Source organism: Pteropus alecto, unplaced genomic scaffold (assembly GCF_000325575.1).
Source record: "Pteropus alecto unplaced genomic scaffold, ASM32557v1 scaffold110, whole genome shotgun sequence".
In the NCBI taxonomy this organism is placed as follows: domain Eukaryota; kingdom Metazoa; phylum Chordata; class Mammalia; order Chiroptera; family Pteropodidae; genus Pteropus; species Pteropus alecto.
In genome coordinates, this window is record NW_006431920.1 from 10,724,696 (window position 1) to 10,739,121 (window position 14,426).

Consider the following 14,426-nt stretch of genomic DNA (forward strand, 5'->3'; position numbering starts at 1 on the left):
ATACATGTTATATATATAATTAAAAATTAATATATATACATGTTATATATATAATTAAAAATTCTTTAAGGCTCAACTCAACTGACAAGTCTCCATGAAACCTTCCTTCCCTGATTCCTGGGTCATGGACCACCCCCCACCGCAGCCTTGTAGCTATTAGCCCATATTATTTACTAGAATACAAAACTTCTTTGGGTCCCTCCTCTTGCAAAGCAGGTCCCGAAGACTGTATTGCTGTACTGTAGGGTGGAGCCTGCACCCCCATTGCCAGCTGCCTTAAGGAAGCTTACCCTATATTTGTTACCAAGCAGGCAGCCAGTACTGGGCAGAAACAAGCCCCTGGACAGAGTGACATTAGCAAGGAGCTGAAAGGAGGTGATGGGAACCCTGTACACCATTTGGGGGTGCTTGTGTGTCAGTAGGAATGGGGAGGAAGGTGGAGTGTGAGAGCTGGCAGGGGTGTTTGGGAGTCTTGGGAGAAGATGAGCAAGGCCAGTGGTGATCCAGATCCCTTCCCCATCGTCCCCCACCACCACCCATCTGCTCTTTTTCTTTGGGGCAGGGGAGGGGAGCAGGCAGTTATGCTGAGTAGTATGAAGAAGCCCCACCCCTCCACCCCTACTAACCTAGTGACTAGTATGGACTTTGGAATCCAGACTCAGGGTTTGAATCCTGCTACCCATGTGCTAACTCTAAGAGTTACTTAACCCTGTGGTCCCCAACTTTTTTTAGCACCAGGGACCAGTGCTCCTACAAAAATCTAATGCCTAATGATCTGAAGTGGAGCTGAGGCGGTGATGCTAGTGCTGGGGAGCAGCTGCAAATACAGATGAAGCTTTGCTGGCTGGCCAGCAGCTCACCTCCTGCTCTGCAGCCGGTTCCTAACAGGCCATGGACCCATACCTGTCTGTGGCCAGGGAACTGGGGATCCCTGACTTACCCTATTGTGCCTCTATTTTCTTATCTGTAAAGTGGGGATAATGATGCTAATAGCATTCAAGAAGAAAGGCTGAAATTCGCTTGGTAAGCGCCACTAATGGTTCCTATCCTTAAGCCAAGACGCGAGACTGGTCAAGGAAGAAGGTTCTGGCTCTCACTCCCTGGAGGGCTCCGTTTATTTCCATCAAAACCGCAATCCGGAAGGCGCGCCTCCTGGGTGCGGCGGTGTCCCAGACCCGCCACCCCGCTTCCTTCCCAGTACCCGCCCGGGGGCCCGGCGCGCCGCGCCGCGGGTCTAGCTGGACTCCGTGTGAAACGTGCGGAAGGGGCTGCGTCGGTTGGAGGAGCGCAAGGCCGGGGAGGGCGGGCGGTGCATGGCGAAGGGACCGAAGTGCTCGGCGGCGAAGGTGACCACGTCGGCCGGCTGGCGCAGCAGCAGGAAGAGCAGGAAGTCCGAGATAAGCGCTTGGGCGTCGGGGTGCTGCTGCAGATATCTGGTGTGGCTGAGACGCAGCTGCTCCTGGCAGGACCGAGCCCGAGCCTGAGCCGGCCCCGGGTCTCCCGCGCCCCAGGAAGTCCCCTTACTTCATTCCAAGGAGGGCTTAGGGACGCGGGGACCTCCCAACCCACTGGGGTGTGCACTGCAACCAGGTCCCAAGAGAGACTGGTAACGGTGGAATTTATGAGCCTGGAGGGTGGGGTGGGGGGGGTGGGGAGGAATCGGGACCGCAGGGGGCAGCCTCTCCTCACCTTCCGGTCCAGGAACTTCGAGTAGAGCTCCATGTCCTCCTCCCACATCAGGGGCTTCTTCTTAAATACCGGATGAGGCTCCATCTCATCTGGATGGGGAGGGAGGAAGGATGTGTACCCCCCACCCTAGAACCTTCCTCAGATGCACAGGGATGCCCAAGAATACCCAAATTGCAGGCTCCGGTAAAATCCCAGGGCGCTGCCCACATTGGCAGAGATGCTGGAAGGCATTTCCTGCAAAATGATCCTCCCCTAACTGCCTTGGGGCCAGGCCCGGAGGGCAAAGCTTCTGCATCTGATCTCGGGCTTGGATCCCGCCCACGGCACACTCAGTCCAGCCCTTGCACCCGAGAAGGCCCCAGGTTTTCCCACCTCCCCTTCACTCTCCCACCAGCCAGAGGCTTCACTCACCCTCCTCCCTCAAGCTGGGCATCTTGGTGATCAAGCAGTAGCTAGGGGAGCCCACCTGGATTCTCTTGGCCAGATGCCTGGAGAGCAACACAGGAGAAAGTGTCTCCCTATACTAGCCCACTCCCTCGAGAGCGTCCTGGGGGCTTCTCTTTACTGCCGCCCTTCCCCACCCTCCACCCCCACTTGTCTTTGAGTTCCTGGGTCAAGTTCATTTCTGCGTCCCCAGATAATGGCCCGCTTTTCAAGCCCGGTACTGTTCCCGCCTCTAGAGATGCATGCTGGTGTGCCAGGGCCGTACTGAAACCTTTGGAGGAGTAAGTATAAAAAAATAATGAGCCTCCTGCTACGTGACACTCAATATAGAAACAATGAGCTAAGTTATGAAATAAAGAAGGCCAAGGATGTTCTGATTACTTTTCTTCCTGTGTAGTAGTTATGTCAATACCTGTCTGGAAACAAATCCTCCTCCCCTTCTCGAATTTTCTCACGATTTAGTGCCTGTGCTTTGCTGGCGACAGCTTGGCAGTGTGCCAGAATGCTTCTCCTAGCACGTTGATTTATCACATGTCGAGTTGTTCAAACCTTGATGTTTTTCAATGTGACACTAAACATCTGTGACAGCTGCTTTAGCTGTGCCTCAGGCCCCGTGGAGTCTCGAGCGAATGTCCTTAGCCATTCAGGGCTCTTAGGTGAGGTTTGGGAGGCACCATGAGAATCAGAACGAGTGAATACACGAAGGAAGGGTGAATGATGTGAATAAAGCAGGAGCACTCAGATCTCAACAGTAACTCCTCGTGGTGGTATCCCCAGAAACAGCAGTCTTCCTTGGCCCCATCACTCTCCATCAGTGAGCAGCCAGGCTTGTGCTCAACACTGCCCCCCTTGGCCCCACTGTTGGTAGCTCACCCATCAGACAGCAGGTAGAACTGGCAGGACGTGGGGATGCCCTGATCTGAGTGCACAGTCTGCTCCACAATGAACACTTCCGCCTGCTGACGGTCTACCTGGATGGTCTGGGAGCCTAGGGCTTGCTGGCCGCAGCCAAAATAAAAGGAAGGAGGTGAGGTGGATGCCCACCAGGGTTCCCCCAAAATCTCACCCAGGCCCTTTTCTCCATCTTGCAGCTTCATTCGTCATTAACCAGTGACAAGCAGCCCTTGGCTGTCCAGACACTCAGGCACTGCAAGATGTGAGTTGTGCCTCCAAGTTAAGTTGAAGGTCCCCTCATAGAGAGCCAGCCCCTGTCCCAACTCCGCTCCATCCCCTCTCCATGACCAAGTGCATCTAGTTGGCAGATTCCGTGGCAGGGGATGAGGATCAACCAATTAGGTGCGAGCGTGTGTGTGTGGCCTCCTCGGGCTCTTGCTGCTGCAGGCCCGATGCCCTGTTATAACTAAAACTTAAACCCCTCTTATGGCTACGGCCATGGGGAGAAAAGTGTTAACATAAAACACGTGTTTCAAAGAAAATGGGGGAGAATGGCAAGGGCCTGTTTGTGCCAAACACATTGTTCTTTGTCATGTTTGTGTTAGAAAAGACTAGAACGTCATTTATGAAATTTGTCAAATAAGCCCCCAAAGTGTATGTTCAGAGACACAGCTTTAAAATCATATATTGTATATAGTGGACAATTTGGTGACGGACAGAGGGGAGGGGAGTTGGGGGGCTGGGAGAATGGGGTGAAGGGTTAAAGAAGTACAAATTAGTAGCTGATAGTTGGTCACGGGGATGGGGAGCACGGCAGAGGGGACGCAGTTAGCATTAACATCATGGCTGAGTGGAGGGCCAGGGGAGGGAGGGAGCAATTGGGGGGATCGTTTTATGAACTATATAGACGTGTAACCAATGTACTATATCCTTGAAACTAATTTAAATAAATAAATTTTAAAAAATAATATATTATAGAAGTCGTAGGTACATGGATTCTGAAATTTTAGCCAAAACAGAAGAAGAGAAGGAGGAGGAGGAGGGGCAGGAAGGAGGAGGAGGAAGAATAGCTTTCAGGGTTGGGCCTCAGTAAAAGAATGTTTAAATGTACTTGGATATATTGTACTTCCTGATGTTAAAAAAACGTCTTAAAAGCAGCACTTCACTATGTTTATTTTTCCTGGACTGACTTTTGTGCAAAAAAGTGTTGCTTCCCTCGACGGCTCACACGCTTTGGTCCCTCACTCACTCCACCTGTCCCACATGCGGTCATCTCTCTAACGAATTCAGTCTTGCTTTCTCCTGCCTTTGGAAGTCATGTCCCCGCCACACGACCCCGGTTTCATCTCCATCCCTCCCACTCTTCCACTCCACAGCTGCCTCTTCTCTCACCCCAGCGCCCTCCATGCCCCTTCTAGTTTGCCCTGAGGCCAAGACCACTGCCCAGGGAGGCCCCTCACATAGGTGGAATAGCAGAGTTTGCCCTCTGTGTCCAAGGCCAGGAAACGGGCATTGTTGGGTACCATCTGCCGCCAGGCCATCACCCTCAGCAACAGCAGGTTGGCAGCCTCGGAGATGAAGCCCACGGTTGAGTCCCAGGGGATAAAAGTCACTTCGGTTTTTATTTCCTGTTCAGGACAAATCTGGGTTAGGGATGTTGAGCTGGGAAGGGGCAGGGAGGGTGGGCAAGCCAGGTGTTTGGTTTGCCCGACACGATCTGGCCCCCTGCACCTGGTTTCAAGAGGATGGGGAGTCCAGCTTCCACTCTCACCTCACCCTCCTTGATACTTCTGTTCATGACCAGCCGATCCTCTTCCTTCAGCAAACTCATCTTCCGTTCCATGGGGAGGATGTGGAACTAAGGGCCAGAGCATGGAGGGGAGAATCGGGGACTCACCAGATTGTAAACAAACAATCTGTGGGAAAGTTCTTAGGCAAGAGTGGCTTCCAGTGTGTAAACGGGTCACGAAGTGGCTGGGGCTGGTTGTGCTCAGAGCAAGAGAACTTGGAGGCTAGGTGGTGACAGGCCCTTGGGAAAGGCCAGGCTCTGGAAAGGTCAGCCCACATGGCCCCCGGGGAGACGCTGGGCTCTGAGGCTGGAGGAGAGGTCTGGGGTGGGCCGGACCCAGCACTTGTGTATTAGAAGGACAGAAGCAACCTGCTGCTGACCTCCCATACCCCTGGATAGATGGGCTTCCACGCTGTGTGTGGTGGGGATTGCAGGGTAACTGGAGAAAGAGAGGTAGATGATGTTCCACTGAGATCCCCTTCCTCCCCTTCCCTCCCCCTCCCTCCTCCTCCCTCCCCTCTCCCAAGGTCTCTATTCTCTCACCCTAGGTTGGGGCCAAGGTTGGGGGCCCCAGGAGGTACCTTGATGAACTCTTGACTATGTTGTTCTATGGTCCTCAAGTTCCACGAGAGATAGCCTAGGGTGGAAAGAGGGGACAGCGCCATCACAGGTTGGATATTGCAGGAGGGGAGGGTGGTGCCCCAGGCTAGAGGACTCAGGTGTAGTGCAGCCACAGGAAATAAACAAGTGGGGCTCTTGTCTTGAGTCTGTGGCTGTAATTAACCTCCCCAGCACCCCTACCTCCCGCACACCCTCAATGCCTCATTCTGGTCCCAAGGTGAAGTCCAAGGGTTGGTCCTGAGTGAAGGTCCTGGGAATGGAGGGAAGGGGTGCATGAGGGCGGTGGAGGAAGGATATCAGGCAGCAGGAACTCTACCTCGGACAGAGTTTCCGCAGATGGTTTTGTCCATGAAGCCTCTGCAGGAGGCGTGCACAAAGGGGTAGTGTGACACGACGTCGAACTTGTCTTTTAGTTTCCCGCTCTGCACCTCGATGGTCAGCTCTCCCTGAGGCTCTCCTGTATTCGAGACCATGGCCAGAGTCTCGGAGAAGAACAGCATCTGCAGCTCCTCCTTCCCTGGGGGTGAGGATGTCGTGGGGACAGATAAAGGTGCAGCTCCTAGGCCTTACCTCTCTGACGCCCTGGCTGCCAGTGCCACCACAGTCTCCACCCACCCCCTCCTCATCCCCGTCTCCCAGGCAACTCCTGTCTCCCCTCCATTGGCCTCTACAGCAGCCAGTGGGTGAAGACACACCTCCACCACCCCAAGTCCCTCAGGTCTTCCCTTGAAAAATATGGGCCCTTTCCGAGTCCCAGGAGAATCAGGCTGAGAGAGACAGGGCCAGGTCTGCGCCTTCTCCCTTCCCTCTTCTCCACACTTGTGTACCCGCCTCCCCGCACCAGCCCAGGCTCACCGAGGGAGTTGAGGAAGTGAATAGCTTCAGCACTGGCCTCTAAGGGTGACCTCTCTGCGGCCGAGGCATGCTGGTCCTTGGCTCTGGGGTCTATGGGAGGAGGAGAGTATGAGATGGCAGACCTCATATCCAGACAGGCTGGGGCAGAGGTCCCAAGAGTAGAAACCCCCAAGGTGGATTGTGAGGGAGATGGCCTTCCCCTTTCCAGCCCTGGAAGCCCTCTTCCTACCTGAGGATTGAACTTGAGAGGACATGGTGCCTGCTGCCTGCTGCCAGGCTGTATCTAGCTGTCTCCATGGCAACTGGGAGCTAGCTACCACCCCTTAAAGGGCCATCAACTCACTTCTCGAAACACTCTGACCTTAGAGGAAATGGTAGGAACTAAGTATTCTAGTGCTCAAACCAAGCCTGAAGTATTGTCCAGCAGAGGGAGCATTTGACATTTTTAAAAGGCAGGGCGATGACATAGGTCATTAGAATGACCTTAGAAGTCGTGGCCCCGAGTCAGACGTGACCTCACATGCACAGAGCCCACTTAGATGCCCTGTGAATAGCAGTACATGTTGTGGTCCTAACATGCCACAATGATGGTGATCACAGCGACAAGCACAGCAAACTCACAAACCACGCTAACTCTAGGCCAGGCGCTGTCCATAGGGCCTCAATCTTCAGAATAACACTGTGAGCAGGTACTTTTTTCCCTCCATTTTATGGCTGAGAAAACTGAGGTAAAGTCTTCCCAAGGTCACACAGCTAGTAACTGGCAGAACCAGGACCCAACCCGAGGCAATCTGGTTCCAGAGTGAGAGAGAGCTCAGAGAAACACGAAGCTGCTAATAAATGATACGATGCATTTAAACACGTGGTGCCATAATATGGATAGTAATTGGAGACAAGGGCTTGAAAATTGAATTATGATCTACTCAAACCGCAGGCTGCGGGCTGTCTGATCCCCACCGGGTAACTGTTGGAGTCCTTGACATAGTGGCTATAAAAGGGCTCAGTCTGATAGCCAGGGTCACAGAAAAGAAAAATCTTGGGAGGAGGTGGGAAGATGGGTGAAACAAGTGAAGAGGATTAAGAAGTACAAACTGTCGGTTATAAAATAAGCCATGGGGATAAAAGAAAAAAATAGCCACGGGATGTAGAGCACAGCGCAGGGAATGCAGTCAGCAACACTGTGGTAACTATGCACAGTGACAGATGGGCACCGGACTCAATGTGGTGGTCGCTTCATAAAGTATATAAATATCTAATCACTAAATCGTACACCGGAAACTGTATAATATTGTATGTCCCCTATAAGTTAAAAATAAACAAATTAAAGACAAATCTTCACATGAAACCTCAGTCACCTCGTGTCCTCCCTCCCTCGACCTCCATGTCACTTGGGAGGGTAATCTTCAGAGAGCTTCTTACTGGATAATTATGTATCAACTTTAGGAAGATTTAGAATTATATGTGGAAATGTTTAAGAAGAACTAATTTTTTTTTTTTGTATTACATTGTGCATATTTTATATTTCAAGTTCTGGAAAGGGTTAAAATAATGTGGTATGGGAAGGTGCTTAAGAGGTAAGCCTGGAGATTCTAATTTAAATTAGGCAGTTGAATAATTGATTTAAACCGTTCTTGGAATGTAAATTCTTACTGGAATTGTAAAAACACTTTTAAAAACTTCAAATTTACTATGTTTATATGTTTCCTTATTAAATTGCAATAAAAGTAACTTGGGAGGCTGGTTTGTCAGTCAATTGTTTAAAAAAAATTTTAAGAGGGGAGGGGGGTAGATGGGGTAAAAAGGGTCAAATATATGGTAATGACAGAAGAAAATCGAACTATGGGCGGTGAACACGCAACACAATATATATATATATTCCTTATTGTTGAATTGTACACCTGAAACTACTGGATTTCATTAACCAATGTCACCATAATAAAAACGATTTTTAAAAGAGGATAGAATTCTTTTTATTTTATTTTATAGCTCCAGCTTTATGGAGCTATAATTGACACATAACAATTGCTTTAAAAAAGAAAATATAGTAATATAAAACATATAGAATGAATAAGTGCAATATATACTGCCTAAAGCAGTTTTAATTCTAAAAAGAGGACCAATTAGTAATCAAAGCCCCCTTAGAAGTTATTAATATTACTAGATCTATGATTAGAATGATATGACTGGGAAGCTGAACATAAAAGGTTTTGAAATGCTTATATTTAAAAAATGAAAACATTTAAGGAATTTGCTAGTTTTTAAAAGCCAAAGTGAATTCTGAACAAGCCTTTTTCTGCACGTGAGCCGTCAGTGGCATTAGCAAAGTTCACAGCTGCTTTGGAAAGCAGTTTGTTAGTTCCTCAAAAAGTTAAATGTGGAGTTACCGTATGACTTAGCAATTCACTCGTAGCTGTATACCCAAGAGAATTGAAAACATCTGTCTACACAAAACACAGATGTTGATAGCATCATTATTCATAATGGCCAAAAAAGTGAAAATAGCCCAACGGTCCATCAGCTAACAGATGGATAAACAAAATGTGATGTGTAAACACAATGGAATATTATTTAGCCATAGAAGGAATAAAGCACAGACACATGCTACCACGTGGACAAACTTTGAAAACACGTTGAACAAAAGAAACCAGTCACAAAAGACCACATATTGCATGATTCTATTAATATAACATGTCCGGAATAGGCAAATCTAGAGACAGAAAGTAGATCGGTGGTTGCCTAGCGTGGGGGTGGGGTGGTGGCGTGGAGACAGGAGTGACATCAAACGGGCACAGGGCTTCTTTCCTGGATGATAAAAATGTTCTAAAAATGGATGGCAGTGATAGTTGCAAAACTGAGCATATACTAAAAACCACTGAAGTGTACACTTTACAAGGGTGAATTGTGTGTTATGTAAATTATATCTCAATAAAGTTGTTAATAAAAAACCAGAAGATTTAAATAAAATCTAAAACGAGCAAACCCTATTGCTTTCATATGTGAATTACATAAAGTTTAACAAAATCTTTTAAATTATTAGAACAAAGTTAAAAATACAAAAAGCAAATTGTGGTCTAGATGCTCTTTAAGGGGTGATCATGTAAATCCCCACCTGTGGTCACCCGTCCACTTCCCTTCAGAGCTCCCCCCTTCCTTCCTCACCTCTCCTTGCTCGGGCCCCTCTAGCTGCATAGGACTCCTACTTGCCTGTTCTCATGGGCTGCCACCTCCTGGGAGCCCATGTTCTCAACTCTCTCACCTCCCCCAATCCCTACCTATTTCCTCCCCCTGGGTTCTGGCTGTGTCCTGCCAGCTACTAGGGGAGAAAGCAGTTTGGCAAAGTGACTCACAGAAGGATTAACATCAGTTTGCTGCATACTTTTTAACCCTCTGGAAGAGATCTGTCAAGGACATTTGTTACTGTGCCCCACTTAGGGCCTGATAGCCAGTAAAAGGACGCTCTGGAGTAGATTGACATACTAGCTGCTCAGCTGTGTTGGACAGATTGGCCTCTCTGAGCCTGTGATATGGATAGCCTGTGCCCTCCCAGCAGCCGGTGTGGGCATCTACTGAATGACTACCACACACAGAGAGGGCTCACAATGTGCTGAGCTCTGCAGGTATTAACTTATTTAATTCTCACAGTCAGCTTCTAAGGTGGTGCTGGCATCATCCCTGTTGGACAGATGAGAAATGGAGGCACAGAAAGGTTAAGCAACGTGCCCAAGTTCACTCAGTTAATAAATGGAATGCATGGACTCCAATTCAGATGCGCTGGCTCCAGAGTTCATATTCTTAACCACTTTGTTCTACCTGATGGACTAGCTAGCCCTAAGTTCATTAATAACAGTAAGAGGAAGGGAGAGGCTGCTCTTCATTAAGGCAACTGTACATCTCATTCACTTCCTCCAGCCGCTCCAGAATGAGCCACTTGCCTGGTGTAACCCACGGCCAGTTGGAGGCAAACCAGTCCGACTCCAAGTCCTTTTTCTTTCTACCACCCTGTCCAGAATTTGCCAGAGCCTAGAGTTTACTGACCACAAGGGTTAGGTTCCCACTTGCTTTCAAAGGCTCCATTTGTGGCTGAGGCCTTGGAGGACTAAGACCACCCTCCAACACACAGCTGCACGCACAGGCCTCTTCGCGCTTCCTGTTCTCTGTTCTTCCCTGGAATGCGCAGAGCTGCCCACTTAGCCCCCAACTCTCTCTCTCACCTTTTGTACCTCCAGAGAGATAGTGTGTGTTTGAGGGAAACAATTGAAAAAATGAACTGCTTGCTGGTTATTTTTAAAACTACGTATTATTCAAACACCTTGGAGGCCATATGTCTACCTCCATTTCTTTTCTATAATTAATTATAGCACCAGAGATCTGATGGAGCGTTTTCCAAAGTGACTTCATGTACCTTTTCTCTTCCGACTCCTGTAATAGCCTCCAGTAAGTGGACTTGGTAGTGAAGGTTTATGATTTTCCTTGGAGGACCTAAAAAAACTGTATTTCAGTTGTCTCTGACATTGACCTGCCAGGTGTGGTCATGTGACCTAATCTGGCCAGAGAGGTCCATTTACCTAAACTCCACAATTGGTTTGGGGCTGGGAACGTGACCTGAGCTGGACCGACGACACTCAGTGACTATGGGAAGTTCTGCTAGGTTTGATGAACTAGTAGCTTAGAACTTCTAGAGACTTTCTCCACTGCAGGGGAAAGCCTGACAGAGGTTGGCACCGATACAGAAGCAAGCAGAGCTGAATGATGAAGATCCTGTTCATCTCCATGCCTAAAGTCCCCATGACATAATCCCATACTTCTCAATTGCATGAGCTGATAAACTTCTCTTTTGGTGTAAACTCCTCTCTGTTAACTAATTGCCACTTGCACTTGAAAGGGTTCCGACTTATTCAAGGTTGTCGTCTCCATTGGAAGATGAAAAAACTGAGGTCAGGGAAGTGACTTGCTCAATATCACTTGACTCTTGAGAAACAGAACTGGGTCTGGAACCCAGATCTCTAAGGTCAGTGACACCTACTGTCCTGAAAGCAAGGGGCAGGAGGCCTGGTTGTTGCTGGTCAGTGTCAGCTCTGGGAGAAGCACATGCCATCATTTAGGACAGATGCCCCAGTGGGAGGGTCACCCAAGGCCCTGGGAAAGTGCATCACCAGCTTTAGAGAACGAACACCTAGTGCCCCTTAATGCTGGGCATTCCCAGGGCGACCTGGCCCTGGGGCTCACCCATTCATGACAGCAGTGACCCAGAGACAATCACAGAGCACAGTAAGCCACACTTCCTCAGGAAGGTGAGCACCATGGCCCCTTTCGCCACCCCCACCCCAGGTGCAGCCCTCATCCAAGACCAGGGCCCATGCCAACCAAGTTCCCCGACTCGGGGTGAGGAGCATCTAAGATAGGAGGCAGAGGTATGGCCAAGGGTGGGAAGACTACGCCTTGGGCTGGCCCCAAGGAAACAGGGCGCTAAGCCAGCGCTTCAGCCTTCAGCCATACCGGTGCCACCATGAAGAATTCTGCCACGGCCCAGGGTCGCCTTTACTTCTTATTTTCCTATGTAAATGAATAGCTTTAATTACTATCACGAATTGAAAAATGGTATCATTTGTCCAAAATATTGACCCCAAAGACAAATACAAGGAAAACGAAACTATGTTATTAAAGTTACTCTCCAGATAATGGAGTCTGGCTCTTTGTTATAGCTGCGATGGAGAGAGGCTGGCACCAAGGCTTTGCCCTCGAGGTGCTATCACTGCTGTGCTGAGAGCACGTAAAACCATCTCCCCTGTGGCCAGCATACACTTGTGCATCTCGAGCTTGGGAAAACACTGAGGTTAGCAAATTGTAAGTCCTGAAAAAATGCACATGAGCCATGGGAAAATATATTTATAGAGTTGTTTCTGGCCAAAGCTCTTTAAGTGCAGTAAATTCAAGCTGGCTGACCTGTAACCCAGACAGAAAAATGGAACCAGCAATAAAGATAAGCCCATTGAGTGACAGAACCTCGGTTAAATCATTCATTCATTCAACATTTATTGAGCGCCTACTGTGTGCCAGGCACCGTGCTAGGCGCAGAAATTCAAAGATGCATAAGATACAGTCCATGCCCTGAAGGGTTCACAGTCTGGAAGGGGAGACAAACATGTAAACAAGTCAAATACAGTGTGATAAGTGCCACAAGAGAAGCATTTACAAAGAGCAGAGGTAGCCTGGGAGGGGAAGGGCATGGGGGTTGTCTTCCTGGAGGAGGGGGCCTTTGAGAAGGATTGTGAGAGATGAACAGGTGTTTGCCAGGCAGACAAGGCAGGAGGAGCAGGGGAAAGGCATTCCAGTCCGAAGAAACAGCATGAGCGAAGGCACAGAGGCAGGAAACTGCATGTCTTGGGGGGCGGGGAACTCTAACTATTCTGGGAGTATTGCTAGAGTTGGTACCAGAGGCTGTGGCTGGAGAGGGAGGCAGAGGCCGGATGATGTGGGGAAACTGAGGGCAGGGGGCATCTCAGAGGCTTGCCGGGGGTGAGCAGAGCCTGAGAGAAGGCTTCTCTTCAAAGGAACAGAAGGCTCCTGGCTAATCCAAGGTACGCCTGCTCGAGGACCATAGGATTCCGCACTGTGGCCCCTACAGGACCTGGGCCTGAGACCAGAGGAGAAGCTGAGCTGAGGGAGGGCTGAGCAGAGGGGAAGGACCCAGGCCTGGGGTCCTGGAAGCTGCCACTCATTTGAGAGCTCTCTGATCCCAGATTCCTGATATCTGAACTCTGCTGCACAGACCCCCTCCCCATAGCTGGGATGGGGCCGAGGATCACATGACAAATTACGGAAATGTGTTTGGCTAACTGCAAGGGGCCAGATGAATGTGGTTAATTACCGAAAGAGGAAAGGGGCTGAAGATAAAGCAGGAGTTAGAGGAAGGCAGAAGTTCCTAAGAATAAGGGCCAGAACGAGAAAACCGCAGTGGCCTTGGCGGAGGATGGCTCTCTCTCCCCTGGGAGGGAGGGACCCTGTTGGCCCAGGGCAGGGGCAGGAACTCTGCCCCTACAGGACTGTTGGGCTGCAGTCCCAACAGCCTCCAGTGTCGTCAGTCAGCCTGAGGTCAGGGTTTCCTTGGCAACCAAGACCCTCCCTATGCCAGGCTGTAGAGGGGTCGCTGAGGCAGAGATTGGCCAGACAGCCAGACGTTCAGCCCTTTCACCTTTCTCGGAAATGGCTCTGTTTGAAAAATGCCTTTGTGGGGGTGGGGCAGGGCAGGGAGACTTAGGGAAGAAGGGGGCAGTGTCTCGGAAAAGGAGTCCAGGTGCCCCTCTGAGTGACCATCTTGCCAAGGCACCGCCCTCAGGCCACTCTGGGGGATGCAGTTTCTTCCCCAACCCTGAATGGGAGAAGGGGGAAGACGGACTCAACCTGTTCATGGCTCCTGCTGCCTCAGGGTCAGGGGCCCCCGTGAGAGTGAGGCCTCCTGAGGGAGAGGCTAACAACGGCCTCCATGTCCTTCCTGCCGCTGCAGGAACAGGGGACAGGAGGAGGGGATCCCTCCCGGTCAGGTCTGGAGATGTCCCAAGGCCCCTCCTTCCCTGTTGCCCTTGAAATCTCAGCCTCGCCATGGAGTCTCCAGGCCCTGGAGCAGCCCCCTTCCTCTCGGCCTCAAGGTCTCATCACCTGGTTCCTCCTTGTGCCCTGACCGGTGCTGGGAAATGATGCCCACCGTGGGCGCCGATGGAGTTGGTGGTGGTAGCAAAGGCAGGGATGGCATGTGCGGGTGATGGGTGGCCTTCCCACCACGGGGGTGGGCCGGGGTGGGCTGGGGGGCATCACTTGCTCTTGTGCAGGTCCTTCAGCCGGCGGAGCTTCTCTAGGAGCTGGGCCCGGGAGTAGCCATCATCCTCAGAGGGGCCCAGGCCTGGCCCCAGAGCCTCCTGCAGCACCAAGCAGTGGGTCCTCAGGAACGGGTTGTAGGAGCGCTCCTCTCCCAGGGTGGACGGGCACTGTGGGAAGAGAGGCATCTGGGTTTGGTAGGGAGAATCTGGAAAAAGGACCCAACGAGGGAAGCCCCCCTGGCCTGGGCCCCAGCTCGGGGCCCAAGAGTGTGAAGCAAACATGTCAGAGCTCTGGGAGACCCCACCCCCACCCCGGAGGC

General features: G+C 50.5%; 2 protein-coding genes across 3 annotated transcripts in view; both read right to left on the reverse strand.

Annotated features, from left to right (window-relative positions):
* Nucleotides 1–1,071: 1,071 nt before the first annotated feature.
* On the reverse strand, nt 1,072–6,565 carry CATIP (ciliogenesis associated TTC17 interacting protein). Its single transcript, XM_006906798.3, has 10 exons — nt 6,522–6,565; nt 6,293–6,382; nt 5,754–5,954; nt 5,398–5,453; nt 4,799–4,885; nt 4,488–4,655; nt 3,007–3,131; nt 2,101–2,177; nt 1,690–1,778; nt 1,072–1,459 (listed from the first exon to the last, which is right to left on the reverse strand). The coding sequence occupies exons 1-10, from the start codon at nt 6,544–6,546 to the stop codon at nt 1,235–1,237; spliced, it is 1,143 nt and encodes a 380-aa protein (XP_006906860.1). The 5' UTR covers nt 6,547–6,565; the 3' UTR covers nt 1,072–1,234.
* Nucleotides 6,566–12,300: 5,735 nt separating this feature from the next.
* Nucleotides 12,301–14,426, reverse strand: part of LOC102886718 (probable hydrolase PNKD) — a 20,074-nt gene continuing 17,948 nt past the window's right edge. For both annotated transcript variants that reach the window (XM_006906727.3, XM_025043292.1), the window contains exon 9: nt 12,301–14,274. In XM_006906727.3, the coding sequence (XP_006906789.1) occupies nt 14,101–14,274 (174 nt within the window). In that variant the 3' untranslated portion in view covers nt 12,301–14,100. The remainder of the gene's footprint in view (nt 14,275–14,426) is intronic.

What these genes read in the sequence shown, in the direction of transcription:
- CATIP (XM_006906798.3), bottom strand. Translation starts at nt 6,546, where the DNA reads ATGTCCTCTCAAGTTCAATCCTCAG. An exon ending in CTCTCAAGTTCAATCCTCAG is followed by an intron (nt 6,383 to 6,521) that starts GTAGGAAGAGGG and finishes CTCCTCCCATAG; the next exon opens with ACCCCAGAGCCAAGGACCAG. An exon ending in CTGCGGAAACTCTGTCCGAG is followed by an intron (nt 5,454 to 5,753) that starts GTAGAGTTCCTG and finishes TTTCCACCCTAG; the next exon opens with GCTATCTCTCGTGGAACTTG.